General features: G+C 41.8%; 1 protein-coding gene across 2 annotated transcripts in view; it reads left to right on the top strand.

Annotated features, from left to right (window-relative positions):
* The window catches only part of CRPPA (CDP-L-ribitol pyrophosphorylase A), a 279,130-nt gene extending 260,401 nt beyond the window's left edge, over positions 1–18,729 (top strand). For both annotated transcript variants that reach the window (XM_044677768.1, XM_044677767.1), the window contains 2 exons: positions 17,786–17,894; positions 18,404–18,729. In XM_044677768.1, the coding sequence (XP_044533703.1) occupies positions 17,786–17,893 (108 nt within the window). In that variant the 3' untranslated portion in view covers position 17,894; positions 18,404–18,729. The remainder of the gene's footprint in view (positions 1–17,785; positions 17,895–18,403) is intronic.
* Positions 18,730–21,451: the final 2,722 nt, after the last annotated feature.

Below are 21,451 nucleotides of genomic sequence, written 5' to 3'. Positions count from 1 at the left end.
TGCATTTTCTTTAATATGTTAACACGTGGCTATCTCCTAGTCCTCCTATTTCTGATTTTATTCATTGGGCTTGGGGAGAGATTGAGGGAAGGAGTGATGGATCAGTTGGTCAATGGGATCCTGACCAATTCTATGTCCCATCCCCCTATATATGAGACGATAATCTCCTAGGTTCATTCCAACCCATAATTTATGGATGCATTTATTCATACACAATGAGTTGGTTGCTGAGGTCTGTGAACTTTCCCTGAAGGTCTTTAAAAAGGCTGCAGACTCTCATTATTCTTTGATACTACAGGTCTAGATGTGGTATCTCTCTCACGTAGGACCCACATACTGTAACCAAAGTCTCTTTTCTTCTGATCTGGTCACCATAGATATCTTCATGAAACTTGGCTTTGGAAAAGCTCATACTAACTCCTTTCCTGCTAACTACAGAATAGCTCTTCTTGTCTCCCTGTTATATAGGTGGAACAGAGCAGGGCACGCCTCTCTGTTCATTGATTGTATTCAGAATGACATATAAAGGGACATCTTGCTTCCAGGACCCCTTCTTTTTCCAGGCACGGTCCCATCATCAGCCTTTGGGAGTCATGCATGGGGATCCCAAAGATCCCAAGGTTACCTGAAAGGTTCAAATGAGGTCTCCCCTAAAAAGTAAAGGAGGCCCAGGAGCCTAAAGCATTTCTAGTCCAAAACTAGAAATCTAAGCTGTTCTCATGGACAAGTTTATACAGTTACTGCTGAAAAAACCCACTTTCTTCCTCCTACAGAGAATAGAGTTAATGGAAAAAGGGGAACCTGCTCTAAAAGGATGTACACAGAGAGTGTCACTTGACAAGGAAAATAATTACCCAAGTTTTGATGTTTCTCCAGCCTTGATTATCTGGTGCATGAACAACCCCTAGAGCCTTTCCTAATAGCCTAACAGCCCTGCCCTACTGTTCCACTCCCAGACACAAAATGTAGCTCAAAAGAACTCACATAAAGTGGAGTTGGAATGTATGTCTTTTTAAGATATTGCCCGTCCCACCTGTGTGTGTGTCTGTCTATCCATCTGTCTGTCTGTCTGTTTCACTTACATCAATTTCCCCAGAATCTCCAAAAGACTCTGAAGGTCTAGATTAGTTTTGATGCACTTATGAATAAAGCTCTTTGTTTGGTGGTAAGAATTTATTCATCAGAATGTCTACTAATAATAAGGATAACAGCAATCATGATATCAATAATGATACAAGCAATAATAATAATAATAGTTTTTTTTTAATTTTAAACCCTTAACTTCTGTGTATTGGCTTATAGGTGGAAGAGTGGTAAGGGTGGGCCATGGGGGTCAAATGACTTGCCCAGGGTCACACAGCTGGGAAGTGTCGGAGGCTGGGTTTGAACCCAGGACCTCCCGTCTCTAGGCCTGGCTCTCAATCCACTGAGCTACCCAACTGCCCCCAATAATAGTTTTAAAAGAGCAAATGGTTCAGGAATTCCCAGTTTGATGAAGACCCAGAGGGCTACACTTTTCTCTCTGGGATGGGGTTGTCCAGCCCTATCCTGGAAAGTAGTGGGGAGTCGTGAGTTCTACTAACTATGGCTATGGTTGACGACCCTTTTCTTCCCATCTTCTATTTGTTGTCATGCAGCCTTTTCTCCCTTGCCTTTGGTCTCATGTTTGAGCACTGGATTATTCAACCTCATCTCTGAGATTCTTTTCATTTGCATTTTTGTCTATAATCAAGGAGAATATTTGCTCTCCAGAAATCTTCTAAGCTCTCTGCTGGCATTTCAGTCATCCACAGCCTTAGGGAAGGATGTCAGTGTCCAATCAGAACAAACAAACACTTTACAAGGAAAAAGGGTGTATGAAGCCTTTCCTCATTTGACTTTCTATAAAACATTTAAATTAAAATTTTATTTTATTTAATATTTCCCAATAATGTAAAAATATTTTTAACAATCATCTAAAATACTTTTTGAGTTCCAAGTTTTCACACACACACACACACACACACACACACACACACACACACACACACGGTGGGGGATGATATTAGATTAGTTTTCTCTTCCTTCCACTCTTCTCCCCTCCTTAAGAAGGCAAGCACTTTGGTTTTGATTATACATGTGAGGTCATACAAACATATTTACATATTAGCTGTGTTACAAAAGAAAACACAAAATAAAAAAACAATAAAAATAAGGAAAGTTTTTAAAAAGTTGCTTCAATCTGAATCATTTCTCTTTATGAAGGTATTTTTCATCATGGGTCCTTTGTAATTGTCTTGAATCATTGTCTTGTTCAGAGTAGCTAAGTCTTTTACAGTTAATCATTTTTATTTCTGTTATGTACAATGTTCTGGTTCTGCTCACTTCACTTTGTATGAGTTCATATAAATCTTTCCAGATCTTTCTTTTTTATGCTTTTCTTGAGTGTTATATGTTAAGTAAAATTCTCTCAGCTCTTGTCTTTTCATCAGGAATGCTCAAAAGACTTCTATTTCATTAAATATCCTTTTTTCCTCCTTGTGGAATTACACTTATTTTTTGCTAGATAGGTAATTCCTCACTATAATCCCAGCTCTTTTGCCTTTTGGAATATCATATTATAAGCCCTCTCTTTAATGTGGTTGCTGCTAAATCTTATGAGATCCTGATTCTGGCTCCACAGTATTTGAATGTTTTCTTTCTTGCTGCTTTAAGTATTTTCCCTTTGACCTGGAAATTTTGGAATTTAGCTATAATATTTTTGGGAGTTTTCATTTTGAGATCTCTTTCATATGGTGATTGGTATATTCTTTCCATTTTTATTTTACCCTCTGGATCTAGGAAGTCAGGACAGTTTTCCTTGATAATTTCTTGAAATATCATGTGTAGTCTATTTCTTTCATCAATACTTTCAGATAATCTAAAAGTCCTTCAATTAAAAATTAATTCTTGTCAATTTATTTTTCTAAGTTGGTTTGTTTTTAATGATGTATTTCGTATTTTCTTCTATTTTTTCATTCTTTTGACTTTGATTTTTTTGATATTTCATGGTGTATAAATTCTACTTGCCCAGTTCTAATTTTTAAGTAATTGTTTTCTTCAGTGACCTGTCGTACTTCCTTTTCCATTTGGTCAATTCTGCTTTTCAGGAATTATTTTCATCAGTGAATTTTAAACTCTTTTCCTTTTGGCCAATTGTGTTTTTTATTTTGTTATTTTCTTCAGTATGTTTTGTGCCTCTTTTTACCAAGACACGAATTATCTTTTCATAATTTTCTTCTTTTGCTTTCATTTCTTTACCTAGTTTTCCTTCTACCACTCTGATTCTGGAAATATTTTTATTTCTTTGAGGAATTCATGTTGCGCTTGTGATCAATTTACTTTTCCCCCTCTGAATGCCTTGCTTGTAGCTGTTTTGACTTCACTGTCTTTTTCTGAATTTGTGTCTTGATCTTTCCTTTCACCACAGTAGAGTTTTATGGTCAGGTTCTTTTTTGTGTGGTTTGTTTATTTCCCCACCCTATTCCTTGATTTTGAACTTTATGTTAATGTTGGGCTCTGTTCCCAGAATTTGGGGTAGGAAGGAGGGACTCTGCCTCAAGCATCAGGCTTTTTCTCCTTGCTGTTTTCAGAGAGAGCTCTGGAAGTTTGGAAGTTTTCAGTCCTTCCAATGTGATATAATCTGGGGAGAGATGAGGTCACTCCTCTCTGGTCTGCACTCTACTAAACTATTCTTTATGAAATTAAAATGTCCAGGATACTAGAGAATTAAACTTTAAACTGACAGAATGGAAAGAGCCTTGCCATATACTTTGTAGGGTTTGCAGGGGCCCATAGGATATCCCAAATGTGCTGCTTGCTTGATTTTAAACTCATTTTCACTTTGTTATGTTGCTGGATTGAAAATTGAATATTACTTAGGTCTATGCCCAATACCTTGATGAAAATATGGAGGCAGAGAAAGCAAACATTCATCATTTCCCAATGTAAAACAGATCCTCCTCCTCCTAGATCTTGCCAAACCAACCCCACTCTGACCAACAAATCAATGTATGTTTGGATTTAAATTTTTATTTTCATTTTTGCTTTCGTAGCTCGACACTGAGTGTTTGTGGTCCCTAGCGAGTTAGCATTTGATGGCTTAGTGTTTCCTATAATTGACAAGCTCTCCAACCTCCCTCTGCAATGTATTTATTTATACGAAAATATAAACTCAGAGAGAAAATCACTTTTTGGCTTAATAAATATTTGTTTTATTTCTACTACATCTGCTCTGCAGAGCTTGTTTGGAGCCCATTAGTGTGCAGTAGGAAAGGCTTGTGTTTGTATTTTTCCTAGTGTTTAAATTCAGCTATCACTGGTGGCCCATTCTTTCAGCTAGGGTATATGGTATCAATCACTCTAGAAATTGAATTCTCTTAGTTTATGTTGACGTTATAAAACATATATGGACTTTGTAAATACAATAATAGTATTACATCCACAGAGCACCCTTTAGCCACAATAGTAATAGTATTTACATGCGTTCATTTGATCCTTAAAGGTTCTCCAGGAGGAAGGCAAGAACCTTCTTTGTTATCCCACTTTTATGGATGGGGACTGAGGCTTATCACCCCGTTAAATGTGAGAGTGATATCACTCCTTATACCCCATCTCTATAGACCTTTAGAACACTATCGATAGACAGTTATGTGTGTATATATAGAAATATATTTTCTAGATTATGTATATACACACACATAATAATCAACAAGATCAGTGCCCCTAGGAGGTCTCCATGTTTTTCCCTTGTCCCTATTATCTTTTCTTCATCTCCCACTTCCAGACCTTCCTGCATCCCTCTGGCCACCACTCAGTGCCTAGTACCTATCTCTGTCTCCCAAGATTTTTTTGAGGAAAAAATGAAATATTTGTAAACTGCTTTGCTCTACAAATGTTAGCTACTAAAAATGTGACATATATATATGTATATATATATATGACATATATTCACCCTAAGCAAGTCACTTAACTCCTCTAAGCTTTAGTTTTATCTGTAAAATGGAGAATTAGACCAGATGAACTGAAAGATCACATCCCACTATTCATCTATGATCCCATAACAAAATAAGCATCTTTTAAAATTCCACACTAAGAATCACACCACTTTCATTAATTTAACTGTTAAACTGTTGGCATTCCTAATGTGCATTTTCTGTCCAAAGACCAACGAGTTGAGACACTCCTCACATTTGGTCTTAACGAAGGAGGGGAGAAAACAACCACATAATAATGGGTCTAAATCAAATGAGGCATTTAGGAGGTGCATTTGCTTGGATGAGTGTTTCTGAGAGATTTCAGGAAATCACTGTAAACATAATTTCCATTCCTAAGGTAGACCTTGGCATGAAGGAGTTTCATTCAGTTCCTTTGTAAATGGAGCTTCCCTCCTTATTACCCCAAACAAAGCCTGGGAGAACTGGCACCTGCTGCTTTTGTGTAGCCTGCCTTATTTAATGTCCTGCAATTGAATGGAAACAAGATCTGAACAGCCGGGATGTCTCCATGTTCTTCTCTTGTCCCCACTGTCTCTTCTCCCACTTCCAGATCTTTCTGCATCCCTCTGGCCATTCAGCACTCAAGCATGGCTCTCTGACCTCCTCCTCAGAGTCTCTAGGAATCTTTTCTTGATAAACCTAGTTTTGATGTCCTCTGAATCCAGACCGTCTCTATTCACAATAGTTCTTCACTGGGCAATCTATTCTTGTGTGTGCTGCCCTCTTCAGTCAAGAGACATTTATTAAGTGCCAACTGAGTGTTAAGGCATGGGGGATACAAAGGTGGCTGAAGCCTGAAACCTTAATCCCAAAGAACATGCATGCAATCAGGGGAGGAAACAAAAATAGCTCATAGAAAGAGGTTCTATGAGTCACAGAGAGATGCACAAGATTACATGGGTGTCATGGAGAACTCATTTACTAAGGAAGGCTTCATGGTAGAGATGGACCTTGAGTTGACCCTTAAAGAGAAGGATTTCCAAGATGGAAGTAGGGGCAGCGTGAAGGGAATGAGGATGTGATTCTGGGTATGGGAGAGGAGATGAGAGAGAGCAGGATAAAGACAGGGCTGAAGGAACAGCCATTAGCTGGAATGTGCCTGAAGTTCATGTAAAAGGGATTGTTGTTAATCTGCTTGGCATAAAGTAGAACAAGACTGCCACCTCCTTTTTCCTGGGTGTTAGGCATCAGGTAATGTAGCCCAAAGTCACATCTACTTTCTTGGCTGGTGGTTGCCCAAAACTTGTCCGCTCTTTCCTTCTGTTGGTGCTAATTTAACTTAGAGTCCCTTAGAGCCTGCAGCCTTCTTCTTTTTTTTCCCTGATTAATCATCATTTCTCCATGTCCATTCTTATGACCTTGTTGGGTATAATTATTAGCAACTTTTCTTGACTTCAACTGCAAAGTTGCCCCTTTGCCACTTTCTCTCTAGCTGCTGCTCATTCTCCTATGCCAAACAAAACAAAAGGAGTCCTGCCACCCTACACAGTTGTTCAGATACTTGAAGATGCCTATTGTGGCCCCTCTGTGAGTTTTTCTAGGCCAAAAATAGAGGATCAGTAGGTTTTATCACTTTTAAGTTCCTTCAGTGTACAGATAAGAAAACCAAGACCAAAGAAGATATAAGTGACTTGCCCAAGATCTCACAGGTAATAAATAGTAGAGATGGCATTCAACCAACCACATGCCCACTGACTCCAATTCTTGCTCTTTCCGCCATGACTCATCATCTCATCAAGCCAGAGAAGCAATACCTATTCACACAAAAAAGTGAAATGACCTTGCGGTCAATCCCTTAGAGTGATTACAAATTAGTGTATACAAAAGTGGCAAATAAAGTGGTATATTTGGTCAGTGTTATGCTTTCTCTTGGACTGTAAACTCCATGGAGACAGAGACTGTTTGATTCTCTATGTTGTCTTTCACCTCGCACATAAGCCCGTGTTCTGTACCCAGCTAGTGATTCTTTAAATGTTTGTTGAATGATTAATGAATGAGTGAGGGTGGGAGGGTGTGAATGACTTGATGGGAAGGTGAAGTCCCAGTGGGTTGGAACAGCCAAAGGAAAGAGTCATAGAGAAAGTGAGACTCGTGCTTAACCTTGAAGGATGAGCAAAAGATAAATGGACCCAAATGTGTTCCAAGTGGGGAGCCCAGTCTAAATGTTGGGACAGAATGTTATAACAACTCCCAAAGGTAGACATCACAGGAAATTGTATTTTTCCCCTTTTAGATGGGGGGAAACTGAGGCTCAGATAAAGCGATTTGCTCCAGGTCACAATTTCCCATAGGAGGCCATTTGCAGAAGGTAACACGTACTCAGGCAAGTAAACAAACAAGAATTTGAAGGAGGACAGAGCTCTGAATAACATAACTTCCTCCATTGCTATTGGAATGTCATTTGGACTTGATAAATATGAAATTCTTCATGTCCTCCAATGAAGGAATGAGACTTACAGCCTTGATCTTGAATATGGATGACATGTTGAACCAGTGGATGATAGCAATACTTACAAACGCCTCCGTCTCCTCTCAGCAAAACCATCAAACAGATTTCAAGGAAAGTTCTGAAGCCAGATCCAAACTCCAAGTCTTTGTGACTCCAGCTCTAGTATGCTATCCTGGCAATCACAGTCTGAATATGCATTTTTGGAAGTGAAAAACAAACGACAACACGGTTGGAAAATATCCCATCCAAAATCTTTACAGTATCATGACCACAGAGGTTTCTTCCTCCTGAGGCACCCAGAGAGACCTGAGTGACTGCCTCCTTGCCCCACATCAGGAAGAGCATGGATCAGTGTTTTAGCATGTGTGATAAAATGATAAACAACCTAGAGAAAAGCCCGTGAGACAAGGAGACGTCACTTCATCTCCCCAGGAAAGGTTCAAACCAGAACCCTCCGTAGGAAAGCAAAGGTGGAGTCTAGGGAACAGCTGAGGTCAGGAGGGGAATCAAAGGAGACCCCGAAGGGCAGCCACCACCTGAACCCAGCCTACACTGGGAAGACAGAGAAATGCCCGCGTATCCTGCAGATCTGTGTGGAAATGGGAGTTTCCAATGATGACAATTCAGCCGAAGACTCTTCACCAGACATTAGGGAAGGATTATCTTTAGGAGACCCAGACATGGTGAACAGTGCAGATTCACAGGGAAGTGGTTAGAAAGCATTCATAGCACTCCCAGATGGACACATTTGTCCCCTACCAGATACTTAGCAAGGGATGTCCTGCTGGCGAGAGTTCTGACTAAAGCTCTCTCTTTCGAGTGGATCCACAGATAATTGATTCACTGTTACAAACACTGAGCCCCAAATCACCTGGAAACCTCAAGCAGAGCACAGTGGGAATGGGGCCACCGTCACGGGCCAAACTTGCTCACAATCGCCTCTAAAAATTTCATTTTAAATAGACGTCCCCAAACCCAATAATTGGTTTTTGCTGGCTTAATGCAATGAAAAGCTTTCAGAGGGATGACTGCATTGAGGATATCAGAATCACGAAGGGCCATGTAGGTGGCTGAGTAGATAGAGAGCCAGGCCTGAGTGTGGGAGGTCCTGGGTTCAAATCTGGCTTCAGACTCTTCCCAGCTGTGTGACTTAATTCACATTGCCCAGCCCTTACCACTCTTCTGCCTTGGAACCATCACATAGTGTTGATTCTAAGAAGGAGAGTGAGGGAACAAGATGAAGTGCACGTCATCCCTGGTGGCTAGACTGTCTGCCCCTGGCTGGACGTCCAACTTGAGCCCAGAATAGACACAGATACTGGCCAGAGGACTCTTGTCCCTCAGCTCTTTCTCCCTGAGCCCCATAGAGGAGGACGGATGCCAACGGAACAGTGATGGAAGGTCCGGTCTCACTCTGGGGGCCATGAAACCCTTCCTAGCCACTGCCGGCTCCCTGCTGCCTGTCTCCCTCATCACCCCTCCTCAAGAGTAAAAGACCCGACCCTTTTCTTCCTGGCTCAAAACTGATGGTTTTTGTTGTACTTTTCCCAAAGTTCTGCCTTTGCAAGGTGCAACTTTCCAGAGTCCAGGACTCGTGATTTTATAAGGAAAAAGGATTAAAATGCAGTAATCATAGTCAACTCTTACATAACGTAAGAAAAAGATGGCTGTTTTTATTAAAATCATCCAGTGGACTGTGATGCAAACAGATCTCTCTTGAAAATCAATCAATCAACATTTATTAAGCACCCACTATGTGCTGGGCACTTGGGAAGCATGGTTCTGAGCTGAGGCTAGTGAGAGAAGAGAACCAACAGGCTCACTTGATGAAAATATGTGTGATCCCGCAAGACCAGGGACAGGTCTTTAGCCTGGGAGCTCTTTGGGGACAAGGAGGCAGGTCAATCCTCCCCCACACCCAAAATAATTGTATTTATTGTGAGCGTGTTTTCTGTTTGCCTGTTTGTTTGCATGCTTTTTCCACCCATAGAGTGGAGGCTCCTGGAAGGCAGTGACCACTTCATTTTTATCTTTGTATGTATGTGCCTAGCCCTGTGCTTGGCACATCAAAAGGCTTCAGAAATGTTTATTGAATTGAAGATTGATTGGGAAATCTCAGGCTCACAATGCAACCTCATGCTTTACTTCCCACGGTTTCTTGATGATTTTCATCAGCATCATCAGCCTTGGTGAAATGTCCTCTGAGGTGGGACTCCCACAATAGAAAGCTGTTGTCAGACAGCTTTTGGGCATAGCCTCTGAGATTCCACATTTTTGTGTTATGAGAGAAATATGGACAGATCTGAGGCCTTTGACTACCTTGGTCCACCCAAGATTGACTGAAAGAATTACAGGAAAAGTGAGTGTCTTGTAAGCCAAGTCCTTATGGAAACTTTAAAAGCATCTCTCCGAAAATCGTCTTTCCCACAGATGGCTCCTAGAACAATGTCGTGGGTCCTCTGTAATCTAGAGGGGTAATGCACAGTGAGAACATTTTTCTTTAGATTCCTGATCTCCCCAGAGGTAAAGCCCCCTTCCTTCATTAGCTCTATTCATCCATAGTATAGAGAAGTCCTTGAGTCTCCATAGTGCTGTTTGGAGAAGCAGATATTTCAATGGAAGGAGCCTTCTCTCCATTAGCTCATCCTGCTTCCCCGCCACAAATTCCCTTGTGGTCCAGGCACAACTGTTTCATCTGGGCTCCTGGAGTTCTGTAGCATTTAGAGAAGAGTTTTTCTGATGGAGCACTATGAGCTCCAAGAAGACAGAGCAGTTGAGAAGGCGGGAGAGGAGAGTTGGTGAGAGGGATCTCTTTCCAGCACTCCTTCAGCTGCTCTGCATTGAGAACATTTGGGGGACATCCAGATTGCCATCTTCTAGGGATATCTCTCTCACTGGGGCTAATGTATGAGACAGCACCTGCTCTCGGGGAGCTCTAGTTTGATTGTCGTTGTTTTAAATATCCCATGGTGGGTGTGGTAAGAAGGAGAATTTGGAGATTAAGAGAAATGCCAGCTTCTATGGAAGTAATATTTCCTTTCTAATGTAAGATGGAGGCAAAAGAGGAAGATTCTTGGGGGGGGGGGGGTATAAATGGAATGTCGGAATGGGAGCATGAGACCAAAGGGCAGTTGAAGGAGCAGAGGGACTTCTGGGAAGGATCTTGCAAAGAAGAGATTCTTTGGGGGTAAGAGCTCCATGAGGGATGAAGGAGAAACGAGCAACCTGAAGGCTATCCTTGAGAGATTCCGAAGATCTGATACTTTGTTCACTGTCAACTAGATATCACCACAGTCCAAGACTGTGCCTTCCTGTTTTGGGGGATTTCTGGACTCCATCTGGGAGCAGATCCCTGAACCCCCACTTTCCTTGAACCTTGCCTTACAGAGACCCTTATCAATTATTGACAGACTGATTAGTGATATTAGTTGAAGGACCTGAAGGGGTTAAGCTTTAGGGCTACCTGCATCCCCTGACCACTACCTAATCTACCACCTTTACTCAACATTCAGATATCTTCATTAAACATCTTAAAGTCAGTTAGCATTCCAATTTATTCAAGAAACTGTTAAGGGAAGGAGTGCTACAGCTTTACCTGGCTGGGGTCCATCTTTAAGCCAGACCACCCCCTAAGGTGCAGACTAGGTGAACCCTGGTTCTGAGCAGCCATGAACCGGGCCACCACTTACTCCAGCCTGTGAGGAAGCCTTCCCTCTAACCTTTGAGGCATGGCACATCTTCCTTGGGTACCCCGTTTCCTGAGGGGACCCCCAGTAGTCTCACAGTATTAGTGGCTACAGTGTGTGAGCAGGGAATTGCTACACAGATTCCACCTAATTCCCTTAGCTATATCCACCTCCTCATTAGCCACCCTAAGACAAATGCAAGAGCTTTTCCCCAAGATCAGTGCCCTCTTCCCTCTCCAACAAAGCCTTCTGCCTGAGGAGACCCTCCATTACCAATATAGATGCATATTTGTATGTATATCCACGCTATATGTCTGTATGTAACTGTGTATATTTAGACATAAATGTCCATCATTACAGCTATGTTTGCCTTGTCCCTGCCTTCTCCCATTAGAAGGTGAGTTCTCCGAGGGCAGGTCTTTTGCCTTTATTTAGCAGAGTGTCTGACACCTAGTAAATGCTTAGAAATGCTCATGAATTGATAACATTGTTGATATTTATTCTAATGATTCTATCAATAATTATCATCATGAATAGTATTTCATGTCATCGTTCTGGTCCACATTCCCTACCTTTGTCATCCAAATGTAATATTTTTGACCCTGTTAGAATGCCAACTCCCTGAGGACAGGAATGATCCTGGCACACTGTATTCATTTGTGTTTGTGCGTCCCAGCCCCCTCCGTCAGAAGTGATTTTCTCTCGTTGATCCCTTGAGAAATGTCTGTTCAATGAGATGGAATTGAGTCTATCCCATTCCTGGAGGCAATACATTGTCAAGTGTAATAGATTTTTGGACCTAATTCATACTTTGATTTTAAATTGAAGAATGTTAAGCGAGACAGGATTGAGCTTTAGATGATCAAAAGGAACTTTCCTCACATTTGTTTTGATTGACTTCCTTCTCATCTTGTTAAAAATCCCCCCTTCGAAGTCATTCAGCACCTAATGAGCGATTGTTCCCTCCATTCAGTGTCCAAGATTTGTAAAGGGATAGGGAAGGGGGAAGGCTAGAGGGGGTGCAGGGGGGGTGTTACTTGTAATCAGATTCCCATGATATGGGATGCTGACCTCTAAATCAGCCCCGACCAAGAACGGCCTTGGGAATGGTTGTTGTTTGGATTCTTTACTGAAGTCTGGAACATTCAAATTATAACTATTATTTCTTTGTGCAGACTTTGAGGGTTTAACAAAGAGAAATATTCTCTGAGAAGAGCTGTGATTTGCAGTCCTTCTGATGCGGCTTGAAATCTTGGAGAGATGTGGGGCAAGTTGGGTCATGGGACTTTGCTCATTCTAGAGATTTCTGTACTACAATGGTTGGTTTTGTTTTTCTTCTGGCAACTCACTTCATTTGACTGTGTAAGCTTTTGTCTTACTGTTGTTTGGCAAAATAATCTTTGTTACCATAATTTATATATAACCGAGAAAAGAAGTAAAGGCTGGCGAATAATTTGAACTCGGGGTTGCTGATTGTAAAACCTCAAAGATTTCAAATGGATTTCTCCAATAATTTAAGTCCTCATGAAATTGATGGATTGTTTCCTACAAAGCTGTAAGGTAAGACCTAGAATGGGACGGAGTTAGAGGGAAAACCAATGTTTAGAATACGAGCGAAGCCTTATTTTGCAAAGTTAATACGTGCCATGGCCACACCGTGATGCCCAAGTGTCAGAGCTGGTGTTTGGGAAGCTCGGTCCAGCCGAGCAGTGTATGGGTAGGTGTGCATCCGTGCTCATGCATCCACACACGTGCATATACCCAGTCGGCGGGGAAGGCAATGAACTTCTCTTACACGGAAGCCAGCGTGGGCATTCGGGAACTTCATTATCCTTTGCTGGCAATATTGTCAGAGCATTGTTCCGTGGGGAACTGTGGTTCTTTGCCATGATGTTCAATTAAGCAAATATTTCTGAAGTAATACTAATAGCTAATATTTATGTGGCACTTGCTACGTACCAGGCACTGTGCTAAGTGCTTAACAATTATTATCTCATTTGAGCCTCACCCCAGCTTTATGAGGTAGATGCTATTGTTACCCTTATTTAACAGATGAGGAAACTGAGGCAAACAGTATATTAATGACTTACCTAGGAGCACATGGCTACTAAGTGTTTGAGCCAGATTTGAACCGAGATCTTCCTGAGCCTGGCACTCTGTCCTCCGTGCCAGTGACTGTGCAATGTGGTGACAGAAAGGCAAAAATTAAATTGTAGCTGTCTTCAAGGAACTTCCATTCAGCTAGGGGAGGGCAATTGTACACAGATAATCCATTAGCAAAGAAACAGTTGGTAGGCATGCTCTGGGTGCCAGATCTTGTGCTGGGCACTGGGATACAGAAACGAAGAGCAAATCCCTGACTTCAGCGTTGGCACCTCGGATTATTATTGGGAAGGGTCCAAAGGGGAGGTGGCCCCTGCGTTGATCCTTGAAGGAAGATGCAGGTCCTGCTAGCCAGGAGACTAAAGTGAGTGGCATTCCATCCAGACGTGAAGGGTGAGAGATTGGACATCGCAGTCAGGGAGGGAACAATCACAGTTCAGAGGCATTTGAATATAGAGTTCCTGAAGGGCAGAGGTACAAAATATGGTTGAATTGTCAGGTTGGATCCTGGGTTTGGAGGAGAAGTTAGTATTTTATCAGAGTTCACTGGGAGTCACTGAAGGTTTTAGAGCAGTGAATTGACCCAGTCAGAGCTATGAAGGTCTTGTTCAGTCCTTTTTCAGGACCACATTGAGGGTTTTCTTGGCAAAGGTCCTGGAGTGCTCTGCCATTTCCTTGGCCAAGACCTATGGAGCAGGAGGATTATTTTGGCAGCTGTCCTCATTTTGTATCTTGGATGTCCCCATTTATTTACATGTGGTTGTTTCCATTGGAATAGAAGGTTCTCTCAGGCAGGGATCCTTTTTGCTTTTGCTTCTTTCTCCAGTGTTAGCACAGTGCCTGGCACACAGAGCACTTACTCACTGTTTGTCAGTTGATTTCATTGAAGACAAACATACTAATGGAAAAGAACAAAAGTCAGGAGGCGATGACTCTAGTGTGGGTGAGTGATGAGGAGCTGCACGGGGCTAGAGCCATGTGGTTAGAGATGCGAAGGAAGGACGAGCTGTAGGTCGTGGCCGCTGATTGCGTGTGAGGAAAAGAGAAGAGTCAACAAAGTCACCGAAGCTGTGAACTGGACTGCGACGATGGCGATGCCTTCAGCAGAAATGGGGACACTGGGGAGAAAGGCAGACTCCATTTTAGAATCTTATCTTGCGGGAAGGAGACCCAAGTCGTCATTATGTCCAGCAAGCAGTTAGAGAGGCAGAACTGAAGTCTATGAGGAAGATGAAGGACAGATTTGCAGATTTGGGAGCCGCTTGCATGGAAAGTGATCAGCGAATCCATAGTAATAGATGGGAGCACCAAAGGTCAGAGAGTAGGAGAGGTGGCTCAGGGCTGAGGCCTGATGGGTAAAGATCTAGCAAAAGAAACTGAGAGAGAGACAGACAGAGAGAGACAGAGAGACAGAGACAGAGAGACAGAGAGAGCGAGCCACCCTGTAAGCACTCAGAAAGGTACGAGGAAAATCAGCAGAGAATGAGGTAACTCGAAAACAGGAATAGAAAAACCATCCAGGAGTGGGGAGAGAGGCAACCCACAGGACAAAAACTGGAGAGTTTGGGTAGGAAAATGCTGTTGGATTTGTTTTTTGTTTTGGGGGGTTTTGCTTTTAATTTTTCATTACAGTTTTCTTTTCCAAATTACACATAGATAGAACTTTTAATGATCCTCTTCTGATACTTTCTAACCCACATTCTCTCCCTCCCTGAAACAGCAGGTAATATAACATAGGTTCATGTTGAGAAAGAAGATCCAGATCACTTCTAACTCATAAAGGAAATAAGGTGAAAAATGGTAGACTTCAATCTGCATTCAGACTCTGCTCCTTTCTGTCCTGAGTCTCTTTGCATTGCTGATAGCAGTTGTCATTCACTGCTGATCCTCATATATTACTGCTGTTACTGTGTACAGCAATCTCCTGAACCTTCTGTGGCATTTCATCTTTTTCCACGTATACACTTCATTTGATCCAAACAGAAACCCTAGGATAAAGGTGCTGTTATTATTTCCATTTCCTCAATGAGGAAACTGAGGCAGACAGAGGTGTAGCGGCTTGCTAAGAGTAACACAGTTACTAAGCATCTAAGGCATCTAAGGCACAGTTACTAAGCATCTAAGGCAGGATCTGAACTCAGGTCTTCCTGACTCCAAGTTAAGTACCCTGTACCACCTATCTACCTACACTTAGAGGAGGGGGACTGAAGGCCAGAAAGGGGCAGCAACTTGGCCAACATCAAACAGTTAAAACTGTTGGAGTGAGGATTTGCATCCTGTAGTTAGCAATTGTTCTTTCCTGGGCACCAAGACATCTCTTTGGTGTTTAGTGTTTTTTGTGGCCCTCCTTGAAGCCACACAAGCCTCTGGACTAGAAGAGTCAGCCCCTCCTGGATAACTTTATAGAGACTGAATAGCTTTATCCAATAGAATTGGACCTTTTGCCCTTCTCAGTTTCCCAGATCTGCTCGGAGCCTGGGATATGTCATCATCTAGAATTCCAGTGAAAGTCATTGACCCCATTAACTGAGATCTCCTGCCCTTGGGCGTATCCCAGTTAGGGATCCATCACTTCAAGATGAGGCCATTGGGGCACCTCAGCCACTCACCCTCCCAGGAGCCACACGCGTCCTTAAAGGCGATTTCCTCCTGCCGGAAGCAGATGGATTGTTTTCACTTTTCTTTTTTCCTTCTCTGGACTTATCTCCTGGCGCTCTTTTCCAGGGCACACACTTGCAGAGAGAGAACTACCCGAGGCTCTTCTTTGCCCTTTGTTCAGGCAGAACTCCCAATGGGAGCTGTAACTGAGCAAATGCTCCTTTAATCATCTCTTTAGACAATTAAACCCAAATCCTTTCATTACTGGCCAAAGAAAGAGGTTTTGCAGGAGGCTTTCACATCCAAAAATGAATCACTCGGACAAGGCAAGGGCACGTGGGCTCATTTTTGTCTTGCCATCTCAGCCCAAGTGTTGGTGGACCCAATTCTTTAATCAGAGAGGTGCCTGAGCAGGGTTCTGGATAGAAATCACACCCTTTGCAGCATTATCCAAGTGTATGGGGTCATGGGGATTTTCTCCTTCCTTCCCCTTTCCTTTTCCTCCTTCCTTCCTTTCCTTCTTTCCTTCTCCCCCTGGAAAACAGGTTCTGTTTTCAGAATGTCCTCCTCTTAGAAAACAGGTTCTGAAATTCAAGACATTTAAATACTGCTCTGTATAGGTCAGAGAAACAGAAACCAGACAAGGTTTGGTTTGTCCTCAAGGATCTTCTATTTTTTTTAAGGGGGGAGGATGGATATTCAGCAGACATACAAGTAAATTAAATAGCAGTTTGAGAAGGGCAAGGACACCAGAAACTGGGGATCAGTGGGCTTGTGAGCTTTAGGACAGTGAATCCCCTCCCCTAGAGCGACTCAGTGTTCTAGACTGATGTCTAAAATGTATTTATTTTTTCTAATATGTCATCATCACAAACTAGCCAAGAAGGAGAAATATGAGTCTGTGGATTTCATTGGTCAAAGAAATTCCCTCTGCCTATCCCAGTTGGTACCTTCTCCACAGTGCACAACCTTAGAGAGTCTCCTGCAGCCCAGAGAGCTTGGTCATCTTGGGTCACAGAGCCTGTCTCAGAGGCATCACTCCCACTCTGTCCTTCTGGATCCCAACGCCAGGGTCCTCCTGCAGAACCAAACTTCCCTCCAACCCATTTCCTACCATTTTTGTTTTCTTTCTTAAACCAGAGTTCCTGACTTGCTCCCCAAATAACAACAAATCCAAATTTGCACAAAGGCTTTCCTAAGTCTTTTTCTCCCAGCTCAGTCAACTCCAGTTGCTTCCCAGAGAGCAGCATCAATGACCTTCCAAGAAGCTGGAGAGGACAGTTCCTTTAGGTGCCCCCTGAAGGCTTTCTCCCAATTCTGGCAGCTTGTGAGGTAACTCAGGCCAAAAACTTGTATTCAACCTGACTTCCCCCAAAATCCTCATATTGCTCACACCTACACTCAGCCAAGGCTCCTGTTAGAAGACATTGAGAGAGACAAGAGGAGCTGTGCATCATTGCTAAAATATTTACCCGTCATTGAGCCAAAAATTTGGATCTAAAAGGAAAATGCCCTTTAGGAGTGAGCCAGCTGGTATGTCATTTTGGGTCGGGGATGACCCTCTCCTCTCCAGAACATGGTGAGCTCATTAGTCAGGCGAGATCTTTTCAGAGGACCCCAGCCTGGGCAGCCCCTTGAAGCAGAAGGGGCTTGAGGTGGTAGAGGCCAGCTAGAGACCAGAGGCTGAGCTCAGGAGCAGAAGGCCTGGCCATCAAATTGGAGCATGTCTTTAACAAGAGCACCAACATGAATACCTATCTAGTGTCTCTGTGGCACTTTTCCAGTTTGTAGAGTGCTTTGCTGTTTTCTCCTTTGATCTTTCAAACTGGGTTAGCAGTTTCTTCATGTTGCATCCGGAGGCAACAGGAAGCATCTTTTCACGACCCGCTGGATATTTGTAAAAACTCCTTAATTTTTGTTGTTGTTGTTTCCAGGATAATCCACAACAGCTACAAGAAAACGTCAGGCAGGGTGCCAGCATCATCACGTCTCTCATCAAGGACCGGAATGCCGAGCTCACTGGGCAGCTGCTCGTCGCATGATGTACGGGGAGAACATGGACCGTGAACATCCTGTTTCTGGCTGTCTCTCTTCTCTATCTCTGTCCCTCTATCTGCCTCTCTTGTTTTCCCTTAGCAGATTATCATGGTTTTTCCCTAACTTATTTCTCCATATTGCTGAAGCTATCCTAAAACCTCCAATTAGGGCTTCTTTCTATGCAGTTCAGACCTTGCTATTTGCTTAAATATGAGAAAAATTCATTAAATTGAAAACTGCATAACTACTACCCAGATACTATGAATTTGGAGGGCCTTTCCCAGGGGTCTTCATAAGATCTGGACAACTATTAGGTTCTGTCAAGTGAATAGTTCCAGGCCAAGTCTTTCTTATAAAGACTAATTTAAGAATAAATGGTGTTAAGTCTTTTGTCACCATATTCATAAATTAGCAAAGCAGACAATTCTCTGAATATCTTTGTGCTGATGGGGCTTTTGGATGTGTTTCCGAATTCTGCTTTTTCTCTTCCAAATACTTCTTTCTTTGTTTCCTAGGTTAGGGTCCGAGAGGACGGTGAAAGCCTTGAGTGATGACATCTGGCTTAACTTCTGAACTGGAGTCATGAACCTTGAAGGGAGAGGAATGAGAAGGAAACGTCCCTAGTGGCATTCCAATGTCGTTAGTGTGACTGTGGCATCCCCTGCCATCTCTGCTTCTCATGTGACCCTAACAATTGCTTTAATTTTGTGTTTTCCATTAAGTGATTACCTGGAAGTTGATTCTGACTATTGAAATTTAATAAAGATAAAATAACTTCTTTATAGGCATTGCCCAATTCTTGCCACCAAAAAAATAAATTATAAAAATCTCTCCTGATTAATCTTGGTTTTCTGTCATTCTTGAACACAGAAAAAGTGATACCTTCCTTCCAGAGTTACATAGGAAATGATTTTCAAGAGGAAAAGGCCTCTGGATTTTGAAAGCCTTGAGAGATGTCCATTTTGGTTAGCCCTAGATGGGTCTGGACTGGGCCAAAATGAATCCTTTGTGATCTCAAGGTGCCAGAGTGGTCACATTGTAGCTGTTTGGGTGTCCTAGTCTTGGTCTTTTCCTTTAGAACTATCTGGATTGAACCCTAGAAAAGAACTACACTTTGATGTGAGAGCAGAAATAATTTGGGTTCTAATCTGGGAGACTTCACAGCTAAGAACTGCCAAGACCTCCATGGACTAATATTCTTATTTTCTCTTTTTATGTGGTTATTCCTCAGGGGCTTTCCAGGGAACCTCTGATATCACCACACCTCTGTGTCCTATTTCTAGTCATCAATTGTTCAGTTCTTCTGAAAGTCCATGTTTTAATCAGCATGTGGAGTGATCTAATGCTCTCATACCTTTGGTCATCAGTGTTCATCATGTATCTATGGCTAAAGACACTCCCCAAGCAAAAACCCAAGAATCTTGACACCTGGGGAGCCGACAACTGAGGAGTAAAATCCAGTGCTTGTGGAACCCAGTGATGATACCCTATCCCCTCAATATAGAGATAAAGTGAGGTGGGGGGAGGGGGAAATGAGCAAAAGACAAAGAAAATGCCTTACCATGGAAAACTATTTCAATAAGAGAGGAGAATAAAATGTAAGCTCAGAAGAGGACATCAATGCCAAAAGATAAATGCATGAAGCCTTGAAGACAAATGTGAAAAGATGTCCAGCCAAAAGGAACTCCTGAAAGAGCTTCAAAAGGAGATCACAAGACAAATAAGAAAGATAAAAGAAGAATTATGAGAGGAAATCAGAGATCTAAATAAAGGAAGTACAAAACCTTAAGTAAGAAAATAACTCCCTAAAAAAGAAAGTTCAAAACTTCAAGCAAGAAAATGACTTCCTAAAAATTAGAATTGTACAAATGGAAACTAATGACTACATAAGACAACAGGAAACAGTAAAACAAAAGAAAAAGAATGAAAAAACAAAAGAAAACCTGAAATAGCTTAAAAACACCTGACATGGAAAATAGATCTAGCAGAGAGAACCTGAATAAGAATCACTGAGATTCCTGAAAGTCATGCTTAAAAAAGAGCCTGGACACTATATTATAAGAAATTAATAGGGAGAACTGTTCTGATATTCTTGAGTAAGAAGGGAAAAAAGAAATTGAAAGAGTTCATTAGTCACCTCTTGAAAGAGATCCCAAATTTAAAAATTCTAGGATTATTTTAGCCAAATTTAAAACTCCCAGGCCAAGGAGGAAATACTACTAGGCAGGCAAAAAAAAATCAAATATCACAGAGCTACAGTTAGGATTACACAGGATTTTGTGACTTCTACATTAAAGGATTGGGAGTCCTAGAGTATGATATTCCATAAGGCAACCAAAAATCATCTACCCAGAAAAACTGACCATCATAAAACAGAGAAAGAAATGCACATTTAGTGAAATGGAAGACTTCCAGTCCTGATGCAATGACCACAACTGAATAGAAAATTCAGTGATCAGATTTGGTGCTCAAGAGAAGAAAGGTAAGCAGGAAAGGAAAAAAAATCAAAAGAATTAATGATGTTAAGCTAATCACATTCTTCTCTGGGAAAATGTCAATTAGGATACATAAGATATCTATGATTCAAAAGATACTTAAGATATTTAAAATAATCGAGGAAACCATGGGATTAAACTGATCACATTACTAAGTGAGAAGGTGATAACTAAGATACTAAAGATACCTATGATATTAGAAGTGCCTTAGGTACCCAAAGTGCTCAGGATACTTAAGATACTAAAGATAGATAATCACTATTGGGGCAATGAATAGGAGAATACATAAAGAGAAAGCAGGGAGTAAGTTGAATATGTTGGGATGATAGTAAAAAAAATCATGGGATAAGAAATAGTAATACACTGAGAAGAGAAAAAGACAGAAAGTTGGGGGCAAATTAGCTCACATGGAGAGGCTCATCAGAATCAATACAGTGGATGGGGAATATAGGGAGTGTCAGGCAAGGTTTGAACCCTACTTTCATCTGAATTGGCACAAAATGGGAGCAATATCCACACTTGGCTATAAAAACCCATCTTACCCCATAGTAAGGGTAGGGGAGGGGGGAAGCTAGGGAACACAGTGGATAGAGCATCAGGCCTGAAGTTGGGAGGATCTGGGTTTAAATCTGACCTGATATTTCCTAGATGTGTGACCCCCAAGTCACTTAACCCCCACTGCTACACCTTTACTCCTCTTCAGCTTTGTAGCCAATATACAGTATTGATTCTAAGATGGAAGGCAAGGGTATAAAAATAAGGGGGGAGGGCAAATAAGAAAAGGGAGGACCAACAAAAAGGAGGAGGTTGCCAAAAGCAAAAATGTATTTGAACAGGGAAAGGATGAAAGGAGAGGAAAAGAAGGATGGGGGGAAGGAGGAAGAAGATGGAGGGAAATACACAGTTAATAGTCATAACTGTGAATGTAAATGGGATGAACTCACCAGAGGCTAGCTGAGTGGACTAAAAGCCATAATCCCCAAATATATTGTCTCCCTGATTTAAATGTGTTTCTTATAGACAGTATATGTTTACTCTTATAGATACAGAATAAAGATAAAAGGCTGG

Source organism: Gracilinanus agilis, chromosome 5, assembly GCF_016433145.1.
Source record: "Gracilinanus agilis isolate LMUSP501 chromosome 5, AgileGrace, whole genome shotgun sequence".
NCBI classification, from domain to species: domain Eukaryota; kingdom Metazoa; phylum Chordata; class Mammalia; order Didelphimorphia; family Didelphidae; genus Gracilinanus; species Gracilinanus agilis.
Note: the sequence above shows the minus strand (reverse complement) of the source record. Positions and strands in the feature narration are given on the sequence as shown.